Genomic DNA, 19,759 nt, shown 5'->3' on the forward strand with positions numbered 1-19,759 from the left:
ACCCAGTAGGTACTAAAGTGTTAGTTCTCTTCCTCTCTCTTACGGTTTTGGAGATCTGGGAATACAGAGCCTGAGTGACAAGGATTTTTCCTTTTACTTTTGAAATTAAAAGGGAGGCATTTAGTTTCTTAATTCAGTTTCACTTGGATGAAACAGTTACCTTTGCAGCAATAGATATTTTTTTAGTTATATTAATATTACTTTTAGAAAAATTAAATTGTGTTACCGATATGCAGACTTCCTGTCTTTGGCATCTTTTAAAGGAAATAAAATTGTATTTTAAAATATTAAACACATAAGAAACAAGTCAGCAATGTAATGCCCCAATGAATCCTGAAAATTTATTACTTGGGAGAATATCAGATATTGATCTTTTGTTTTACAGCTCATGATAATAATCAGAAAATATACATTTTGAAGTGAAAGTCGAAAGAAAAGAATAATTACATATAATATACAGACTACAGATATTTTATTTGTACATAAGCAAGGCAGTACTAAAAGCATATTTATGTGTCCACAATTAGTGAACGCGGTGATTTTCTGTTTAAAGCTGCAGCAACTCAAATCCTCCTGGGGTCAATAAAGAAAGACAGATTGAGAAATACATTTAGGGCTATCACCGTGTCTGGTTGTAAACCTTTTTAATCTTTCCCTTCCCCCCATATATATATGTATATACTTTATTGCCTTTATATTTCTGCTGGTTTAATATAATTAGTATACTAAATAGTTATCTGCATTTATTTGGTTTCTAAAAATATATAAAATGCATTGGAATAGAACTCCTGCAGCTTTCCAGCGGCCACTGTCCTGGCATCGAAAGCTCTTCTGAAAATGTAAAGCAGCAATTCTGAATAAATAGTGATTGTTCCGTCTTCTCCATACAGCTGATGGCCTTTACCCAAAACTCAACAATACTGTAGCAAAGAGTATAAACATGCAGTTAAAAAATGGACATAATACAAAAGTAATACTTATGAGTGAAATTTTACACAATAGAGACTAATAAAGACAACTTTGTAGGTAGAAGGGGGATGTGAACACAGCATTGCTATTTACATATAAATTAAGGCCCAATTTTTCAAAGGCAGTGCACACGGGGAACTGCCCATCTGCCCACACCCTTTGCATACCTGAAATCAAGAGTTTTTGCTTTTTCTGTATTATTTCCTCAATCCATTATTATAGTTCTAATTTGGAAAGACGTTCACAGAAAAGGCTTTCACACCATTTTTTTCTAAAGATTGTTTTGCTCTTATTCACAAAGAAATTTTTTTTTTTTTTGGAAAATTTTCTTTTAATGCAGGCAAAAAATGTATGCTCTGGAAGCAAATGCTTATTTGCTCTTATTGAACACTGTTAAAATTCACATTTCATGTCATCCTATATTTTTATTGTGTCAGTGTTGTCTAAGCTCTAAGTTTACGACTATGACTAATTTGAAGTATGAGAACTGATGGTTAGTTCAGTGATGACTGGGGGGAATTGAATGGGTAACTCCTAATAATACCAACCAAAGTCTCACATGTAAATTCTCTGTGTATCAAGACAAAAAAACAAATGCTAACAAGCCAAAGTTATCGCCTAAAAACAACAAAAGGACTCTGGCAACCCGCTACAGATCATCCTAAGGACAACAGATACTTAAAGGGTCATATATGTACTAATGCTATTTCAAATTATTCCTTGGTAAAAAACTTATCTTCCAATTTATTTAATACTTATAGAAAACTGCAATAAGAGAACTTGCAGTATAATAAACAAAGAACTTGTCATTTAATTTAGTATTTAGAACCTGAATATTCCCCAGATTCAAAATTTTTTATTTGGTGTTTTTGTATACTATTGCCCAGCCCCCACCAATGTATCCAAAGATGTGGCACTTAATCGATCTCATTTGTATTCACAGTGGATAAAAACGATTAGGAACAACTAAAGTGTTTTTTAAGATGTTCTAGGGAAGTGAGTTTTCCTTGCACTATTTTAAAAACAGACTTAGAAAATATTCCTTAGAGGCGTGCTTCCAGAGGTACTAGAACTGATTAAAAAACACAGCTGCTTAATGCATTCATCAAATTCATGTTTCTATCTCTCCTCATCTAGGAAATATTTTTATCTGTAATTAGATCTGCAGAGATTATCTGGCCGCCTGAGAACTCAGATGAAGTTATCAGAGAGGTCACCGTGATGCAAGGCTGGGGGACCCAGGGCCCCTGCAAGGTGGAAGGTGCTGCCAGTCTCCCTTTAGTTACCAGATTAATACCGGTAAGAATTTACAACAATCAATGGTACTGACTTTGTGTTTCTCACGGCATGCCAAGCATCTTTACCATTTATAACTGCAAAGTTTAACATACCTTTTAACATTTTTATTTAAATAGAATGTGACCAATTTACAAAAATATTTTTTCTTTGTGAATAAGATCACAATTTCTCTGAATAACAATAACAAATGACTCTTAGTATAGGATGGAACCCTTTAAAAATAAGGCATATATCGGGCATACATAAATCATTATTGTCACAAAATCTACAAATTATTTTGATTTTTCAATTCTCATAATTTTCAACCATATGTAAATATGAAATAACTATTATAAATTGAGAGCAAATGGGTACAGGTTGTGGTTATTTAGGTAAGAATCAGTTATTTCTCAATTCATTTGCAAAATAGTATCATGGCAAGGTCAACTCAATAACTCCAAGAACCCAAAGAAAGTAATACCTTTAGTTGAGGTCTGCCATTTAGCTGGACTAGAAAAGGCAACTCTACATTTTACTTTCCGTTCTCTAGAAGCTTCTATATATTTTCATAGCCATCCTTATAATTTTCCATTGGAAATCTAAATATAGCAGCATTCTCAGCATTCATTAAACCAAAAATAAGTCAAATGCATTTAAAACATCCAAAGTTGCCCTCATGCATAAGCTATAACTTACATCTTTTTATTGTTACCATGGCATTAATGTACTAATCCACTGTTACTCTGTTGCATGTAAGAAATAGAGAGATGTATTTTCCTCAGAATTAAAAACTAGAAATTTCAGAAAAAGATCTTAATTATATCAGAGGGAATGTAAAAATGGCTAAGAGGTATCTGACCACATCCGTTTAGATATTACTTGTGAGTCTTAAGTTAATCACTACTCATGAAAGGGGTGCCGACTCATTTTTGGTTTCATAAATAAAAAAATATATGTACAAATGGAGATTAATGTCCTATAAAAGTCAAGCTCAAAAACGAAAATGAACACTGAATTTAACTTTATTTTCCTTGGTAAAAAGTACCTAACTCCAACCCACTTTCTCACTCTCTAAGTGATTGGAGAGATCACAACAGTCTATAAGGTACAGAGGAAATGATGTGCAAGTACTACCTTCCCCTTGGGCGCTTACACCAGGAGACTACACGAATGAAGTGGGCTACGTTAAAATATATCACTTAAAGCAAACTTCCTAAAGTAGACTGACCTGAAACCTCAGATATCTTATTTATGAAACCTCAGATATCTCTAACTTATATATTATGGCAGCTCTGAGGACCCAGGAGAGTAAAAGGATAAGGCGGGGCAGGGACATAACATAATGTATCAGGAACCCCCTTGCCTGTTTGAATCGATATTCAGCATTCTTTGTCCTACAGTGTCGAAAGCACTGCAAACCTTTTAAACATACAATTTACCTCACAAAAATATCTCTGTTCTGGTATGTGGTCCTTCATGTACTGAAAATATTGTAAAGAAAAAATATTAAACTCCAGATTAAAAAGAAATGCTGAATTATTTCAACCAATTAAGCAATGGCGAGGACACGTCACAAAGCAAATCCAAGGGGGTTCCTTCGGAGTTCGTTTCGATGGTGGAGCGCACTCTGACACTTGTAAGTCAGCATTCTACGGGGTGGGGTGGGGGTGGGGGAGTCTGGCCACATGCGCACAGTCATAATCACAAGTATGTAATGTAATTCGGTCACAAGGTAAGTATTAATAAAAAACAGTAAAACACCAATATTCACACATTAATTGGTTACATGGAATAAATTAAACTAAGCCAGTCACATACTTCTCTTCACTCTTAAGTCACTTTTTTTTTTTAAATGTATACACACAGAATAATACTTTCCTAATGCTCTCCAAAGGCTACACATAAAAATGAAGGCTTTGCATTACAGCTGCTGGATAAAAATGTCAACACTGTTCATGTGTGGAAACAGTTTCTTTGTTCTTTAGCATCAGTGCACAGGGTATGGCTCCAAGTGGTATGCGATTTATGACAGGAAAAGATATGGTGGCTTGTGAAATACATCTCTGTTTGTCATTGGCACAAATCAAAGAAAGAATCTTTACTGTCCGTGGTACCTTTATTGGGTCTCTCCCCCAAAGACAGATACTGTTATACATATATGCCTTCAGGATTAAAACCAGATGAGATAGGATTCTGCAGAATCCGAAGATTAGTGGGGAGTTGCCGGGATGAACCAGGCCGCTTCAGGGAGCCAGACTGGAATGCTGCCTCTAAACAGGAAACAAAGAGTCATCAGATGTACTCATCAGCTTGAGTACTTAGCAATATGAACAATTAGAACTTTTTCTGCCCCAAGGAATCCAAGAATACATAGAGGCAATTACAATACGCTGTGGGTACTGGGTGACGAGGCTAACTCTGCTGGCCCCTCTCAGCTGATACACCAAGTTTCAGTGATTTGAGCAGTTACTGATCTTTTAAAGAAGGTGAGCACTTTGCTTCTCTTTCTTGGTTACTCAGACCACATTCATATACTGATTTAGAAGGTCTTTTAAATATCAGGTCAAATTAATTAATTTTAGGAGAGGAAGAAGGGGCATTAGGAACAGAGAGAAGCTAAAACTCAAATAGACTATGACTCATACATACTTCAGGAAAAGGATATAAGATCTGGTAATTTCATGCTCACTCAAGTCAATAAATAATCTAAATATTATTGATTTTCCCCAGAAACAGTAAGTACATAAAAAAAAATTTAAAAATGGCCCAAGAGAATTAGCTTTGAATGGTTAGGATAACACTTTTACTGAATGCCAAATGTTTATGCAAAGTTAACAGGTGAGAATAAAGTCAAAAAACAAAAACAGATTTCTCAACATCTTACCCCTTTCTATGTCTACGTGTGAGGCCTCTACTTCATTGGGCTCCGCTGGCAAAACGGTCACTTTCGTCCCTGTCTGCTGGATAAACTGCTGGAGATTGACTTGCCGCAGCTCTTTCGTCAGCTGCTCCAGTTCCTGTTCTTTGTCCTAGAGAGAAGTGAGTGTTATTAATTGGAGGTTCAGTAGTGGCCACCCATCCTGGTGACAGTCCGTCTGCTGCAGGGCTGAGGTGGATGCTGGCTGTCACAGGAGCACACTCAACAAGTCAGGCTTAGAGCTACAACGGTACAGAGGTCACTTTCTGTGTGGCCTGGGCCAAAAGATAAGCAAATAGAGGACAGCCTGGACTCTTAAATGTGATGCTTTCCTCTGCTAGGATTACACTGTGTACCCGATGAAATAAGTGTAATAGGTCTATACACTTTCACCAATAAAATACTGACTTCCACCATCCCAGCTCTTACAGCAAGCTTGCTAAGCTGTTAACAATGAAATGTCCCTATCATCCTCTTCATAACTGACTGCAAGATGAATAGCCCTTTGGTCCATGAGAGTCAGGGTTCTTGTTTTCTGTAAACTGTTGCCCCTCCCTGCAGCAAGGATCAGTGTGGCTTTAGTTCCCATGAGGTCCGTTACTGAGATTTGTAGCATAGCAGGAGGGAAGCAAGGTTCCCACAGGATTCTCACTATGGGGGTTTTCAATCTCTGAAGAAGGGGTTTTGAGAAATGAAGAGCCCTAAAGAAAGGAGATCAAGTCTGGACAGCTGGAAAGGTCTAAGGCAAGGAGAGCATTCTGTGATTTAAATGGATTTTCTCTTTCTCTCCTTCCCTGCCCCACCTGGGCTGGGGGTGCCTGAGGACTTGGTAGGGCAGGGAAGACACTGTAGGAAAGAGTGGTTGTTTACTTACTTTGAGGGTAGGACGTACTTGGAGATGTTACTAGTTTACTAGTATTAGGTAGTGGGATTTACTAGCAATGATTGTCATAAATTAGTGTTTCCTATAATATCAAAGGCAACACAATTTCCAACTGTGCCCTTAAGTGTCAAAATTAATCCAAATAGCAAAATACTGGCACATTGGAGGTTAACCTTCTACAGAGTGAGAAATTCCTGATTTTCAAAATTGGGGGGAGGGGTAGTTTTACCTCTCACTCTATAGCTAATGACAGAGAAATCACATTGATTCTTCCTGGAACCTTAGCTTTCTCTGCTTTTGGAACGGTTCACACTCTAACGCAGCTCCTCTAGAGCTTCAATGTGCACAGGTACTAACTGGAGACCTTGTTATAATACCGATTGTGAATTTCTAACAAGTGTTAGGAGCCGCATGGACCGCACTCTGAACAGCAGGCTTCCACACCAGCACCGTCCAGTACAGGAGGCACTAGACACATGCCATTGAGCACCTGAGATGTGGGCAAATTCCACTAAAAACAACCTTAAATTCACTTAATGCTTGTAAAACACTTTACTGAATATTTAATTTAAATTTAAGTAGCCATGCTATAATCAATGGTGGGTCTTTCTCACATCAACTTCCATAACATCACCACCTTGTCTTTTCAAGAATGGATATCCAAGGAACCTAAGTTGAGCGAACAGGGTATATGTGAAGACATGTAAGTGCTCTTAGACAGAGACTGGAGACAGGAAAGTCAGAGGTGGGCCTCTGTGCTCTGCTCCTCAGGAAAGCAAAGGAGAGTAACGGGGAGAGGGGAGAAGGGAAGGGACTATTTTCACCCCAGGAAAGAAGATGGGGTTCGCAACAATGAAGAAGCCACAGATAAGCAGCCAACTGGCCAGGCAATCCTTGGTAAACCGATCCTTGGTAATCTCTTTCGGCTCTAAAAGAAACTGGAGATTCACTATCGCATCATTAGTGCTCATTCCAGCTGAGATTCTATTCTCCGATATCCAATTACCTACCGCTGCAACCGCCACATAGAGACAGCCCCTCCCTGCAGCAAGGACAGTGTGGCTTTAGTTCTCTTTGGTTTCATCTCACATCTAAGCTTTATGGTTAAGTCACAAGAATTCTAAAAAAGTTGTAAACTAAAGCAGGTGCCTAACTTTAAATTAAGAGAAAATGGACACTCATCAGAGATGTCAAAAATAGACGCTTTTAAATAGATGATCATTCTCTTTGTAAAAATGTGCCTACCTGTAAGCGTTTGGTGGCTTGTCCGAGAGATCTTTCCACAGCTTTAATACCATTTTCCAGCCTCAGACTCTGCTGTCCTTGAATGTCAATTTCCCCTTTGACCTTACCGATCTTTCCTTTAACCTCTTCTTCATTGACTTGTGCCTCCTGGACTTCCCGTTGCAATTTTTCTGCCTCAAGACCGTTTTCCATAGTCTGGATCTGGGCCAAATAGTCCTTTAATTTGCTCTCGCATTCTGTTATTTTCTGTCTTATTTCTTGAAGTTGATCCTTCAGCTGTTTTTCATTTTCCTGTTCAATCTGCAATTCATTTTCCCAAAATTCTTCCTCTTCAATTTCTACATCATTTCTTTTGATCTTCTGCTCCAGGCGGACAATTTCCTCTTCAAGGTTAGAATTATACTTTTGCTCCCAAAACTGTATTTCTATTTCATTTGATTTCAGCTCTTTCTCAATGGACTGAAGCTTCTCCGTCTGCAGGCGGATCAGCTTCTTTAGCTCGTCTGCTGTTGTTCTACAGTTATTCAGCACTTTTTGCTTAAATTCAGTTTCTTTACCTTTTCCAAAAATGTCCATTAACCCTTTGGCACCGCCTGTAAATGTTAACGATTTCCTCTTAGGTTCTCTCCGTTTGATTGATTTGTCCACCTGAGGCCTCAGTTTGGCTAAGGGGGGCAAGCTCTGCCTGTATAAAGTTCTTTCAGGAATTCGAGCCACGCTGTCAGAAGTGGGCCGCTCACTGAGGGATGGCCCTGTCCGACGTAAAATAAGCTGCACGTCACTGGCATACTGCCCCCACTTGTTTAAGGATATGATGGGATTTTCATGAGGTGCCAAATGCCTTTCAGTGTCTCTCCATTTTTCTATTAGAGTGTACCTTCCAGTTCGACCTAGGTTAAAAAAAATAAAGATATGAACAAACTGTCGAAATGGCACGTGCGATACCTAAAATAATGAAATAAATGAGGCTATTCAATAAATGAGGCTATTCTCTTTTTGATTAGCATCAAGGTTCAGTCTACACTGCCTCTGAAACTTTCACTTGAAGACACTGAACTCCTTAACATATGTAACAGCATCAACTTATACAGGATGTGAACTGCATATGCTCTTCAGACTTGCTTATGAAATTCAACTTAATTCTTTACACCTCAGTGAGAATCTTACACTTTTGTCAAATATCTGGTGGCCTAGACCTTCCTGCCAGGGCAGGACCTGCAGCTGAGGCCAAGGAGGACACCAGGATGCCCCACTGGAAGCCCTGAGGACCAGGTAGAACTCCGAAACCTGAATAAACCTCTACTTGGTAAATCCTCTGCGTTCCTTGCACATCAGGGCCTGCGGAGGTTGGAGGCCCACTTCTCCTCCTGAAAGGAGACATGAAGCCAGCTGGACAGGTCTTTCCTGTCTCCCCGCGAGGCTGGCAAACCCACAGTTCACACCGCGGCTATCTCCCTGCACACCTGCGGCAAATAAAATAAATCACCTCACTAGAAACAACCCTTCAAAATAGTTTCCCATGAAAAGAGGGGTCTGAAGAGAAGTCTTGTTCTGTTCTGGTAGTAATAGCTTCAAAGACTTAAAAACAAATTTAAAAGGCAAAAAGGTATTAAAAGCAAAAACAGAATAAAATCACATTTAAATAAAAAAAATATACTGAGTCTAGCTAGAAATTATGGAAGGTAAAAGTTTCAGAAGACAATTTAATGCCATTAGCTTGAACAGACTTCATAAATATTTCCACTTAAGGTGAGTTGTTCAGAAGGATTATATTAATTTTGTTAAAAGTGTCCATTAGGTGACACTTGAAACTAATATAATGTTACATGTTAATTATATCTCAATAAAAAGAAGTGTCCATTAGCAGTTAATGTTATTACAAAAAAATAAACTAACCCTGCCATCTAGAAATTATGCTTGCATATATAGCTATTGATTTATCATCCTTGCCTTCTTTTTTAATTTCATGAGCTTCTGAACCAATAGTAGTATTTTCTCAATTACTGTGTCATTAAATGGAAATCTGGATATGTAAATACGAACACCCATGCATGCAATTCAGAAGCAGCACATGAAGAATGATACTGCTTTAAGCATGTGCAATGTTCTCCTTTAAGGAAACCTGAATGGTGGGAGCAGCTGAAAAGTTGGAGCTTTGGAGGCAAACAGACTGGAGACTTACTTCTGGGTAAATTACCTACTGGAAGTAGCATAACTTTACTTCTGTATGAGGAGAGTAGCAGTTCCTCACAGGTTATAAGAGTCAGAGTCAAGTGCAGTAAGCACCTACTACCACACCTGGCCCACAGTAGGTACTCAGTATGTGGTAGCCATTATTAAAGACACTAGAGGCCCAGTGCATGAATTCGTGCACGGGTGGGGTCCAGCCGGCCTGCCCCAATGGGGGCCCATCAGGGGTAAGGCCAGCCAGGGGGAGGGGCCGTGGGAGGGCTCCAGGACGTGTCCGACCTGTCTTGCTCAGTCCTGATCAGCGGGACCCCAGCAGCAAGCTAACCTACCAGTCAGAGCATCTGCCCCCTAGTGGTCAGTGCACGTCATAGCGATTGGTTGACTGGTCGACTGTCTGCCCCCTGGTGGTCAGTCCATGTCATAGCGAATGGTTGAGCGGCCTTAGCATATCATTAGCATATTACACTTTGATTGGTTGAACAGATGACCGGACATTTAGCATATTAGGCTTTTATTACATAGGATGGTTAATCACATAACATTAGGGCTGAGCAGAGACCTCTATTAAATAGGGATGTAGTAAGACAATAACCTGACTTTAAAAAGATCCTTAAACAACTTTCCGCAACTCCCAACCATGTAAAGCTGGACAGAGTAGAAAGAACAAAAGCTCCGGAGTCAGAAGGCCTGTGTTCAATCCGGCTCTGCCATCTACTTACAATTTGCACACATCAGTACATTCCCTTTAGCTTCAGTTTCCTCATCAATACAGTGAGAGTATTTTCTTACCTGGCAATGTTGTTGTGACAATCAAGTGAAATGTCAAATATAAAAATGTTTTGTAAAATTGAAAAGTGCTGCAAAATATTAGTTATTATTATCAAAATATCTGGGCAAACAAAGGGAATGAAAAAGAAAGCCTTAGCACATCGGATTGGCTTCTGACATCTAATTGGTTTGTAATGATTTTCAGGTTAAAAATTACCAAGAAAAGCCACATGACAAATCTGCAAGGAACACGCTGCTTCAAAGACCACAGCACTTTGTGTTCTTGGCTCCACTGCTTTTTAACCGATTTTAGGACCCACTCCTGCTGCTGGACCTCTGTGTGTCCTCTCTCTCTCTCTCTCTCTCTCTCAACTAGATCAGTAGAGCCCCTCTAATTCCATCAGGCCAATGAAGTATGTTTAAAAAGAAAATGGAATCATTGTATTACACAAGCTAAATTAAAAACTTTAAAGATTCTAATTTAGTCATAATTAAATATAAAGCTGATTTTTCCAATGCTTAATGGTTCTACTGCCCTTTGAGAATGTCTTGGTAGATTACTTATTGCCAGCTTTCCATTTTTGTTAAATAATACACATTTAGTGCAATTAAAAAAAAAATTCCATCCAGCAATATAAAAAAAGCTTTTTAAAAAGACAAATGAATATCTTTGATTTTATTATAGAAATTGGGTTTTAGATAGTTTATGCAATTAAATCCCATAATCATTGTTGTTAATGCCTATACTTGGCAAGGCTCTACAGATCCTATTTAATTTAGATAGATTCAAATTTCTCCTGCAAAAACTCCTTTTAGTGCATTAAATGGACACACTTAGTTCTACCTTGCATAGCACCTTGGTGTGCCTTAAAACTAACAAAAAGGAACACCTATCAACCTGTTTGTGCCATTTGTAGTTTAAGCTGCTTTGGTACCTGAAACCAAGTAATGGTAAATCAAATACTGACTAGTCCTGGTCAGGTGGCTCAGCTGGTTGGTGTTGTTCCTTGCACCAAAAGGCTGTGGGCTTATTCCCCAGTTGGGGCGCGTATGGGAGGTAACCAATCCATTGTTTCTCTCTCCCCCCTTCCCTCCCTCTCTCTCTAAAATCAATAAAAACATATTCTCTGTAAGGAACACACACACACACTATATATATATATTGACCCCACTCTTTTTTAAGAGAGACAAAGGGAGGGATGTGTGGGGAAAAGAGAGAGAAAGGGAAAGAAGAGGGAGGGACGAGAGAGAGAGAGAGAGAGAGAGAGAGAGAGAGAGAGAGAGAGAGAGAGAGAAAGGTTTTGATGTGAGAGAGAAACATTGATTGGTTGCCTCCCGCATCGTCCTAGGAGCTGTTTCACTGAATACCTACATTAGGAAAGCAAGGGTATAAGGACAGTAAACAAGCAGGACTCCTACTTTGGAGGGACTTTCAGAGAATAGAAAGAAGTGTTAGACTCCAAACGAAACTACAGTTCAGTGTAAAATGTGTTTGGAAACTGATTTTGTTGGGGCAAACTATGCGGAACACGGCTTCCTAAGGAGAAAACGGGCTCTACCCTGGGCCCTTGCCTCAATCCATTTGCTTTTATTAAATGCTAGCGTTGGCCTCAGTTGAAGGAGATACGGGAACAAGCTCACACGACGTGAGAACAGAGGACAAACTGAATCACTGAACTTGGAAGTGACACGAGGCCCCAAAGCAGTGTGAAGCAGAAAAGCTTTCCCTCAGTCTTCTTGACTTCCTCCTCCTCCTCTTTCCTCTCTAATCTTTTGTTAGCTGTAAGTCATTTAGAGAGAGAGGAAGGGAGAGGGGGGTGGAGAAAGAGAAACATCGAGGGGGGTGAGAGAGAAACGCTGGTTGGTTGTCCCTCGCACGTGCCCTGACCAGGAACTGAACCCGCACCCTGGGTATGGGCCCTGACCAGGAACTGAACCCGCACCCTGGGTTTGGGCCGTGACCAGGAACTGAACCCGCACCCTGGGTATGGGCCCTGACCAGGAACTGAACCCGCACCCTGGGTATGGGCCCTGACCAGGAACTGAACCCGCCACATTTCGGTGCAAGGGTGACGCTCCAACCAACTGTGCCACACGGGCCAGGGCTTGTTAGCTCTACTTTAAATTCTAAGCTACTTGAGGGCAGAAATACATTTTTTCATACTTTCGGTTCAGCTTATTGTAAACACAAATGCATTTTTTCGACTATATCTTGGACGGATGGTCTGCCAAAGGCTTTCTGCTTTACATAAAAATTTGAGAAGCAAGTGCACTCTGAAATAACGACATCTCTGGAATAGTTTATGGAAGAAACAAGGTACAATATTTGAAACTGGGAATGTTTCAGAAAGCCGGAGAGCTATAGGGGCCAAGCACACACAGTGTCCTCACGTTGGGCAGTTGAACCAATTCATGCCAATTAACTATTTCAATCATGATTTCACTTTCAGTCATTCTGTCTCTTGTCATTTCAGAATCGGTTCTATTTCTACCACCTAAATCTAACCTGTCAACACAGTCAAAGGTCCGAGTAGAAAGTATTCTTTCTGTACTACCAGTCACATTCAACAGCTTGTATCAAAGTATATTCTCTTTAGCTCCAGTTTGACTGGACTGCATAGGAGCACTGCATCAGATTACCAACTTGTGTACATATGTTCATCTCGGTGGTTTCCTGAAGTAATTTCAGCTGCCCAGAAACCTCAACAATCCCGAATCCAGCCATAAAGCACATAGGTGGCCTTATACCCAAGACACTAGTCTTTTAAAGTTGCTTCACTATACATTTTTTAGAAACATGCAGCCAGTCTAGACTCTGCTAATAGTATAACTAAACTTTTACTGTTGTTAAGCTGCAGAAATTCTAGGGTTGTTTGTTACAACAGCAATTTCCCCTAATTAATAAACCCTCTATTATTTCTTATAGTAGAGATTAGGCCAAATCCTATAAAATTTTCATTTAGTGTTTAGACTGAATACCAATAACTCTCATTACAAGACATATAAATATTTAAGTGCGTATCAGCATCCTGCATTTGATGCTGAGGCGATCTTCGGCACGATGGAAGCAAGGATCCACAGCCCCTGGCTGGCTGCCAGGTGAGTCATCTCTTAGATGAATTCTTAATTCAATGAAGTATTTATGATACAGAAAGAGTTGTTAAGCCTTGGAGAAATATCATAAAACATCCTCATTCAAGTTGTCAACTTTTCAAAACAGGTCTGGACTGAGATATTGAGGAAGCAAAAATGGGGAGCAGATTCTGTTAAAACTTCTTTTCAGCTTGTTCACAAACAAGTACACTCTTGAGTGCAAACGGATGAACTCACACCTGGGACACTTGGGCATTTTCCCTTTGAAATTCTGTGCAGAAATGTGGTTTCCACGTAGACAAATGCAGCTTGCTATACTCCTCAAGTGCCATCCCTTTTTTTTTTTTTTTTTTTGATGGTTTGTTTTTACTACTGTCCATGGCTTGATTCTCAAATATAACAAAGTTAGGTTTGACACTTTCTAATCCTAGTTTTCACTAAGGAAAAAAACAACAACACAGTAATATTTAATTCAAATAAGTTATGTGAAACTTTGAAACTTTTAAAAGGGACAATTACTAAAGTAAGTTGGTTGCAAAGAATATGAAATAAAATTAAATACCTGAATTCTCCCCTCTTTAATAGATAAACTTAAGTCCATAACATAGTATTAGTTCCAATTGCAAGAACATTTTGTTAGATGTGAAAGCCTGGGATGTTCAGCATTGTTTGATATAGGAATGTGCTATATATTATTTAAGGCAAAACCAAAAGAAACCCTCTATCTTTGTATATGGCATTGCCAACTTCTAACAGTGCATCTGCCGCAGTGCAGGTGGCACACTTGTCTCTATAAAATGTTAAACTGGCTTGTTTCAACCCTGAGTTAAATTGACATGCTTTCAATATAAACCAGCATAACATAAAATAAACTTTTGATAAGAAGCTCAAAGACAGCCCTGACTGGTTTGGCTCAGTGGACAGAGCGTCGGCCTGTGGACTCAAGGGTCCCAGGTTCGATTCCGGTCGAGGGCATGTACCTTGGTTGAGGGCACATCCCCATTAGGGGGTGTGCAGGAGGCAGCTGATCAGTGTTTCTCTCTCATCGATGTTTCTGACTCTCTGTCCCTCTCCCTTCCTCTCTGTAAAAAATCAATAAAATATATAAAAAAAAAAAAAAAGCTCAAAGACAAAGAGGCACCGAACACCTAGCATGGGGCTGAACACAGTTTCCTCTGAATACATGCTTGCTAAATAATGGATTTAAGATGCAAATATAAACTTGAACCCACATTACTGGCTTTCCCGATGTAGATGTTTTTGCTTCATCATGTTCCAAAAGGGTTTTAGGCAACTAATAAACACTCAGACAATGTGATAAAGATAAACTGGGAGTGAATAAGAAGAAAAAGTGCAACAGGGTAATTGAATAAGATGGAGCCAGTAAGCATACACTTGACAACTTCATCTTTACTATATGATAAGATTTTAAAAGTGCACATTACCTTTCTAGTAAAGAACCATGTTATTTAATTTGCTGCATTTTCTTTTCTAAACGTATACAGAATTGAGCAGTAAATAGGATTTTTCCAATGAGGGGCCTGGGAACTAGGACTCTAGGTTTTTTGACATCTTTCATTCCAGAAACCATTGTTAAGGACAAACAGCGGAAGGGAAGACAGTACAGACTCTAGACTCAAGATCAGTAAAATGTGGGGGAACCAGAGAGGCAGGGTCTTTACAGATTTACCTAAGCACAGGGGACAGTGATAAATAAAAGTGTGCGTGTGAGATGTATCATGAAAGCAAATGAACAAAACCCGTTAGAAATCAATATTGAAGACAAACAAACAACAGGACCCATAAATCACTTTATCTCAGACACCAGGGAATTCACTTACCTATCGCTTGAGCTAAGGCTATTACAACCTCCTGGCAAGTTGTGACTTCGGTGACCCCACAAACAATCCTCTGAACTCCATCCACCCATACTTTAAGTTCCATGGTGCACCAGCCCGTCACCCAGGGGCCCTGAGACTGGTCATCAATAGTGTCAGGTCATGTCTCTGGCTATGCAAACACGGAGAAGGCAGTCTGTGCAGTCAGCTAAAAAGAGGAAAAAACATTTTTAATAGAATGAATCTCAGGATTTCTTCTAGTATGCAACTATTACACAAATCAATTTTAATATATGATGATCCTACTACCATCAATGACCGTGTGCTTCCTTATTTTACAGAACTGAATTCAGCCACATGAATGCAACTGAAGCCACCTGTCATGACATTGTTTCATATTACTGCTATTTTCATAATTATAATTTTAATCATAAGGCACTCTCTATTGGGTAAATAAATCTTATTTACTCAACTAAGTCCTAATGCTCAACATTTAAGCTGTTTCTTTCTTTTTTTTTTTTTTAATTATTTCATTAGAATAATTTCTGAGGTTAAAGAGAAATAAAAAAAAAGTGTTTGTCATTTTAGGAATCATAAATAACAGAACCAGTTTCTACAGCCTTGGCAGCATTTGCAGAGGTGTGTGCATAACTCCATGGCATTGCTTTGTTCTGTGTGTCCCTTGCCTTCCTCTTGTCCCCAAGGGACTGAGTGCCGTCTTCACCCCTGGTGCTTCACAAAGCACAGCACAAGGCTCAGGTGAACAGAGAATATTAGTTAAAGGAAATGAATTCCTTTGATGGCTGACAATTTCCCCATAGATGTCCTTTTCTCATTTACTTAATTAGGGTTTGACAAGTTTCTTAAATTATAAGCTATTCTAATAATATAAACCGTAACCTTTTGTTACACTTGCCATTTCCCAGTGTTTGATTTTTTTTGTTTAGCTGCACTGCATGTCAAGCAGAAATTTTTACATTCTCCTACAGTCAAGCCAAATGCCTTGATTTCTTCTATTCGAGTGTCATTATGAGCCTGCTAAAGATCAATTACACACAATTCTTTTTCCTATGGGTACTGAAAATCTCCACTCTTCCTGCATTAAATCTTTAATCAACTATGACTTGTTTGTCCAATGTCCTGTGATTGTCCAATTTTTCTGTGGTTTTAAAAAAATGTTTAAGTTTATGAGGTGTAATACACACTGATTTAATTAGAAAGAACAAGAAGTTGAGGTTTACAATAGCATTGGTGTTTCAAGATTAATGCCTTATTAAAAAGCTTATTTTAGAAACCCTAAAATTTTTTCTTGTAAAGTAGTCTTTACTACAAACAGTAACTTAGTTATGTACATTCTCTTACAGGACCTAAGACAGTTCTAGGCCACCTGGCCACCTGGGTGAGTTGAAGGAGAATAAACCTAACAATACTCCTACTTTCTCTAGGGAAGTTACAAAAATAGTTCTTGTCATCCCGAAAACAAGAGGAAGGACTGACCGAATGTTAATTTCCCAGCACGTGCTTTAGCTCTCTCTGCAGTGCTAAGGCGGTTTCATAAACCCCCATGCAATCAGAGAAACGGGCAATTGCCCATGACAAGCTGATTCCCGTAACTGTGTTCCTCAGTTATGAAGTCCTGTGAGCTGTTAAGAGTTTCTGGGGAAAAAGGGTTCTGAAACCAAAGAATTGTAAGAAACACAGTAAATAAAATTTTAAAAACTCCTTTAATGGGCTGGTGTGCACTCTACACTTCAAGTAAGAGGTTTATATGCTATTGTCCCCAATCCATTTAGAGAACATTTAAAGAAAGGAAACAGAAGACTTAGGACTTAAAACAAAATTTGTTTCCTTCTCTGCTAGACACTCTCTACTAGAATTAGGATATGTATTATTCTGTCTTGGAATAAAATTAAGTTTAAAAAATGGCCAAACAATATATATTGTGTTAAATTAACATATTAAATTTGAATTATTTGATTTAAATAAACGAGCTGAATTTTTTAAAAAAATCAGTTGCATTAAAATCTATTGAATACCTAATTTCTTATCATTAAAAAAATGTAAACTTGGGAAACCTAACAAGAAAGACAGCAGATCTCATTAAAAGTCCCTCTCCCCACCAAGAAACCTGTCATTTCAAGGAAACTTACGAAGCACATTTTTAATGTCTACAAAGGTTTTAGTACACCACCACATATTTTCCTATCTAAATTACCACAGTTTCACCTTGAGCTTTTAATCATTAAGTGAATACAAATGAACATAAAACACATGTCCATCTGTTAACTATTACAGAGTTATAGTGATGTGGGAAAACACGGAGCACAAATAACACTGCCCAAGTTAATATCAACTTGCAGGGTATTTAACCACTGGATCAGAGACTTCCTACCACGGGTCACCACAGAGAAGACCCGAGTCTGTGTTTTTGTTTTAACACCACTAATATAATTCAACCTTGAATTGTAAAGGAGGATAGGAAAAATGCCTTCATGGATCAGGTCAAAGAACCCCATGGCCCCACATTTTATTTCTAGAAGGGCCACTGGTTTTAGTACATGGCTCTTGTCAAGTTTGGGGCTGTACTGACAACGATCCCTAGGTTCCCTAGAACCATGAGAATCATTTAAAGAATCTATCTTCCCAGCAGAGGCCCCTCGAACTCCCCGTTCTTTCTTTCAGACCCTCCAAAGCCCAACTCCGAAAGCTCTGCTCCCAGCCCCAGAGCTACACAGGAGGGGAAAAGTCCTACATTGTAGGCGCGTGTGATGGACAGGTCATCTTTGGAACTAAAGACTCAGGAAGCAGACAGGCTTTGGAATCTCAGTTGGAATTTGGAATGGTTTTTGTCCATGGAAACCGTGATGCAGGTAGAAGTGAGGTTCTACTGTGAGGGTATTAATATAAGAAGTATGTGTTTTCATTATGAAGTTTCTATATTCAAAGCACTATCATTTTAATAATTTTGATAATAAAGAACTAAGTTTGTTAAGTAACATGCTACTGCTGAGCAAGTGTTCTTAACTAAACCATTTACTATATTAAAAGCCTGTTGGAATTAAGCATCTTAATTTATGGAAACACTTCCCCAAGATCAGTGCAATTACATTCAATCCTCATTATTCATGGTTTCCTTATTTGTGAATTAATCCACTCACTAAGATTTTTGTTGCTGTTAATCCTCACCTGAGGATATTTTCCCACTATTTTTAGAGAGAGTGAAAGGGAGGGAAGAGACACACAGAGAGAAACACTGATGTGAGAGAGTCATGTTGATTGGTTGCCTACCACATGAGCCCCACCCAGGGCGGGGATTGAGCCTGCAACCAAGGTATGTGCCCTTTACTGGAATCGAACCTGGGACTCTTCAGTACTCAGGCCGACACTCCATCTACTGAGCCAAACCAGCTAGGGCACTAAGATTTATTTTTAACCCCCAAACTAACACTTGTGGCACGTTTAGTCATTTACAGACATGTACACAGCAGTGAACAATTTGAGTTCCCAGCTGAGTATGGACAAATCATTGCTCTGTCTTCTTGTGTATGCTTTCATACTGTCAAAAAGTGTCCTTGTCAAAGTCTATTTAGTGTTATGTTCTTGCATTTTTGTGGGTTATTTCACTGATTAAAATGCCCCCCAAGCATTGTGATAAAGTACTATGTAGTGTTCCTAAATGCAAGAAAGCTGTGATGTGCCTTAGGGATGTGTGTTAGATAAGTTCTGTTCAGGCACAAGTTATAGTGCTGCTAGCTATGAGTTCAATATTAAATGAATCAACATTATATATTAAACTAGAGGCCCGGTGCACAGATTTGTGCACCAGTGGAGTCCCTCAGCCTGGCCTGTGCCCTCTAGCAATCCAGAACCCCTCGGGGGATGTAGTAGTGCACGAAGCGGCCGGCGGCCTGGGAGGAGCCCAAGCCTGGGCCAGGCGCCGTTCCTGCTAATCCCGACCCCGCTGCGCCTGCTGCCACTGCTACCGCTTGGTAGCGCTGCTTGGTAGCGCTACTGTGGAGGCGGGAGAGTCTCACACCACAGCAGTTGTGCTTGCCAGCCATGAGCTAGGCATCTGGCACCCATCAGTCAGCTGAGCAGCGCTCTTGCTGTGGGAGCACACTGACCACCAGGGGGCATACACCCAACATAGAAACTGCCCCCTGGTGGTCAATGCGCATCGCGGTCAAATGGTCAACCAGTCAACCAGTCGCTTAGGGTTTTATATATATAAACTAAAGGCCCAATGCATGAAATTCATACATGGGTAGGATCCCTAGGACTGGGCGGTGATCAGGGCCAATCGGGGCATTCCTTCTTTCCGTGCTGCCTCCTGGTGGTCAGCACATGTCATAGTGAGCGATCAAACTCCTGGTCTCCCGATTGAACTCCCGAGGGGACACTTTGCATATGAGGCTTTTATATATATATAGATAGATAAGGTGTTTTTAAACAGAAAAAGATGTAAAACAAGGTGATGTATTGATCACTTGATAAAACTGTTGTGACCAAAGGCTCTGGTGAATAACAAGAGGTGACTGCATACTTTTACACAGTATAATTTCCTTTGATGGTAAACAT

General features: G+C 39.5%; 1 protein-coding gene across 2 annotated transcripts in view; it reads right to left on the reverse strand.

Annotated features, from left to right (window-relative positions):
• Positions 1-314: 314 nt before the first annotated feature.
• The window catches only part of RASSF8 (Ras association domain family member 8), a 100,823-nt gene continuing 81,378 nt past the window's right edge, over positions 315-19,759 (reverse strand). The window contains exons 1-5 of one of the 2 annotated variants that reach the window (XM_054719206.1): positions 17,934-17,981; positions 15,185-15,389; positions 7,293-8,182; positions 5,132-5,276; positions 315-4,517 (exon numbers count right to left, since the gene is read on the reverse strand). In XM_054719206.1, coding sequence (XP_054575181.1) covers positions 4,396-4,517; positions 5,132-5,276; positions 7,293-8,182; positions 15,185-15,287 — 1,260 coding nt within the window. In that variant the 5' untranslated portion in view covers positions 15,288-15,389; positions 17,934-17,981 and the 3' untranslated portion in view covers positions 315-4,395. Of the gene's footprint in view, positions 4,518-5,131; positions 5,277-7,292; positions 8,183-15,184; positions 15,390-17,933; positions 17,982-19,759 lie in introns of those variants that run through there. The other variant, XM_028144052.2, reaches the window with a different exon arrangement.

This window comes from Eptesicus fuscus, chromosome 7, assembly GCF_027574615.1.
Source record: "Eptesicus fuscus isolate TK198812 chromosome 7, DD_ASM_mEF_20220401, whole genome shotgun sequence".
In the NCBI taxonomy this organism is placed as follows: domain Eukaryota; kingdom Metazoa; phylum Chordata; class Mammalia; order Chiroptera; family Vespertilionidae; genus Eptesicus; species Eptesicus fuscus.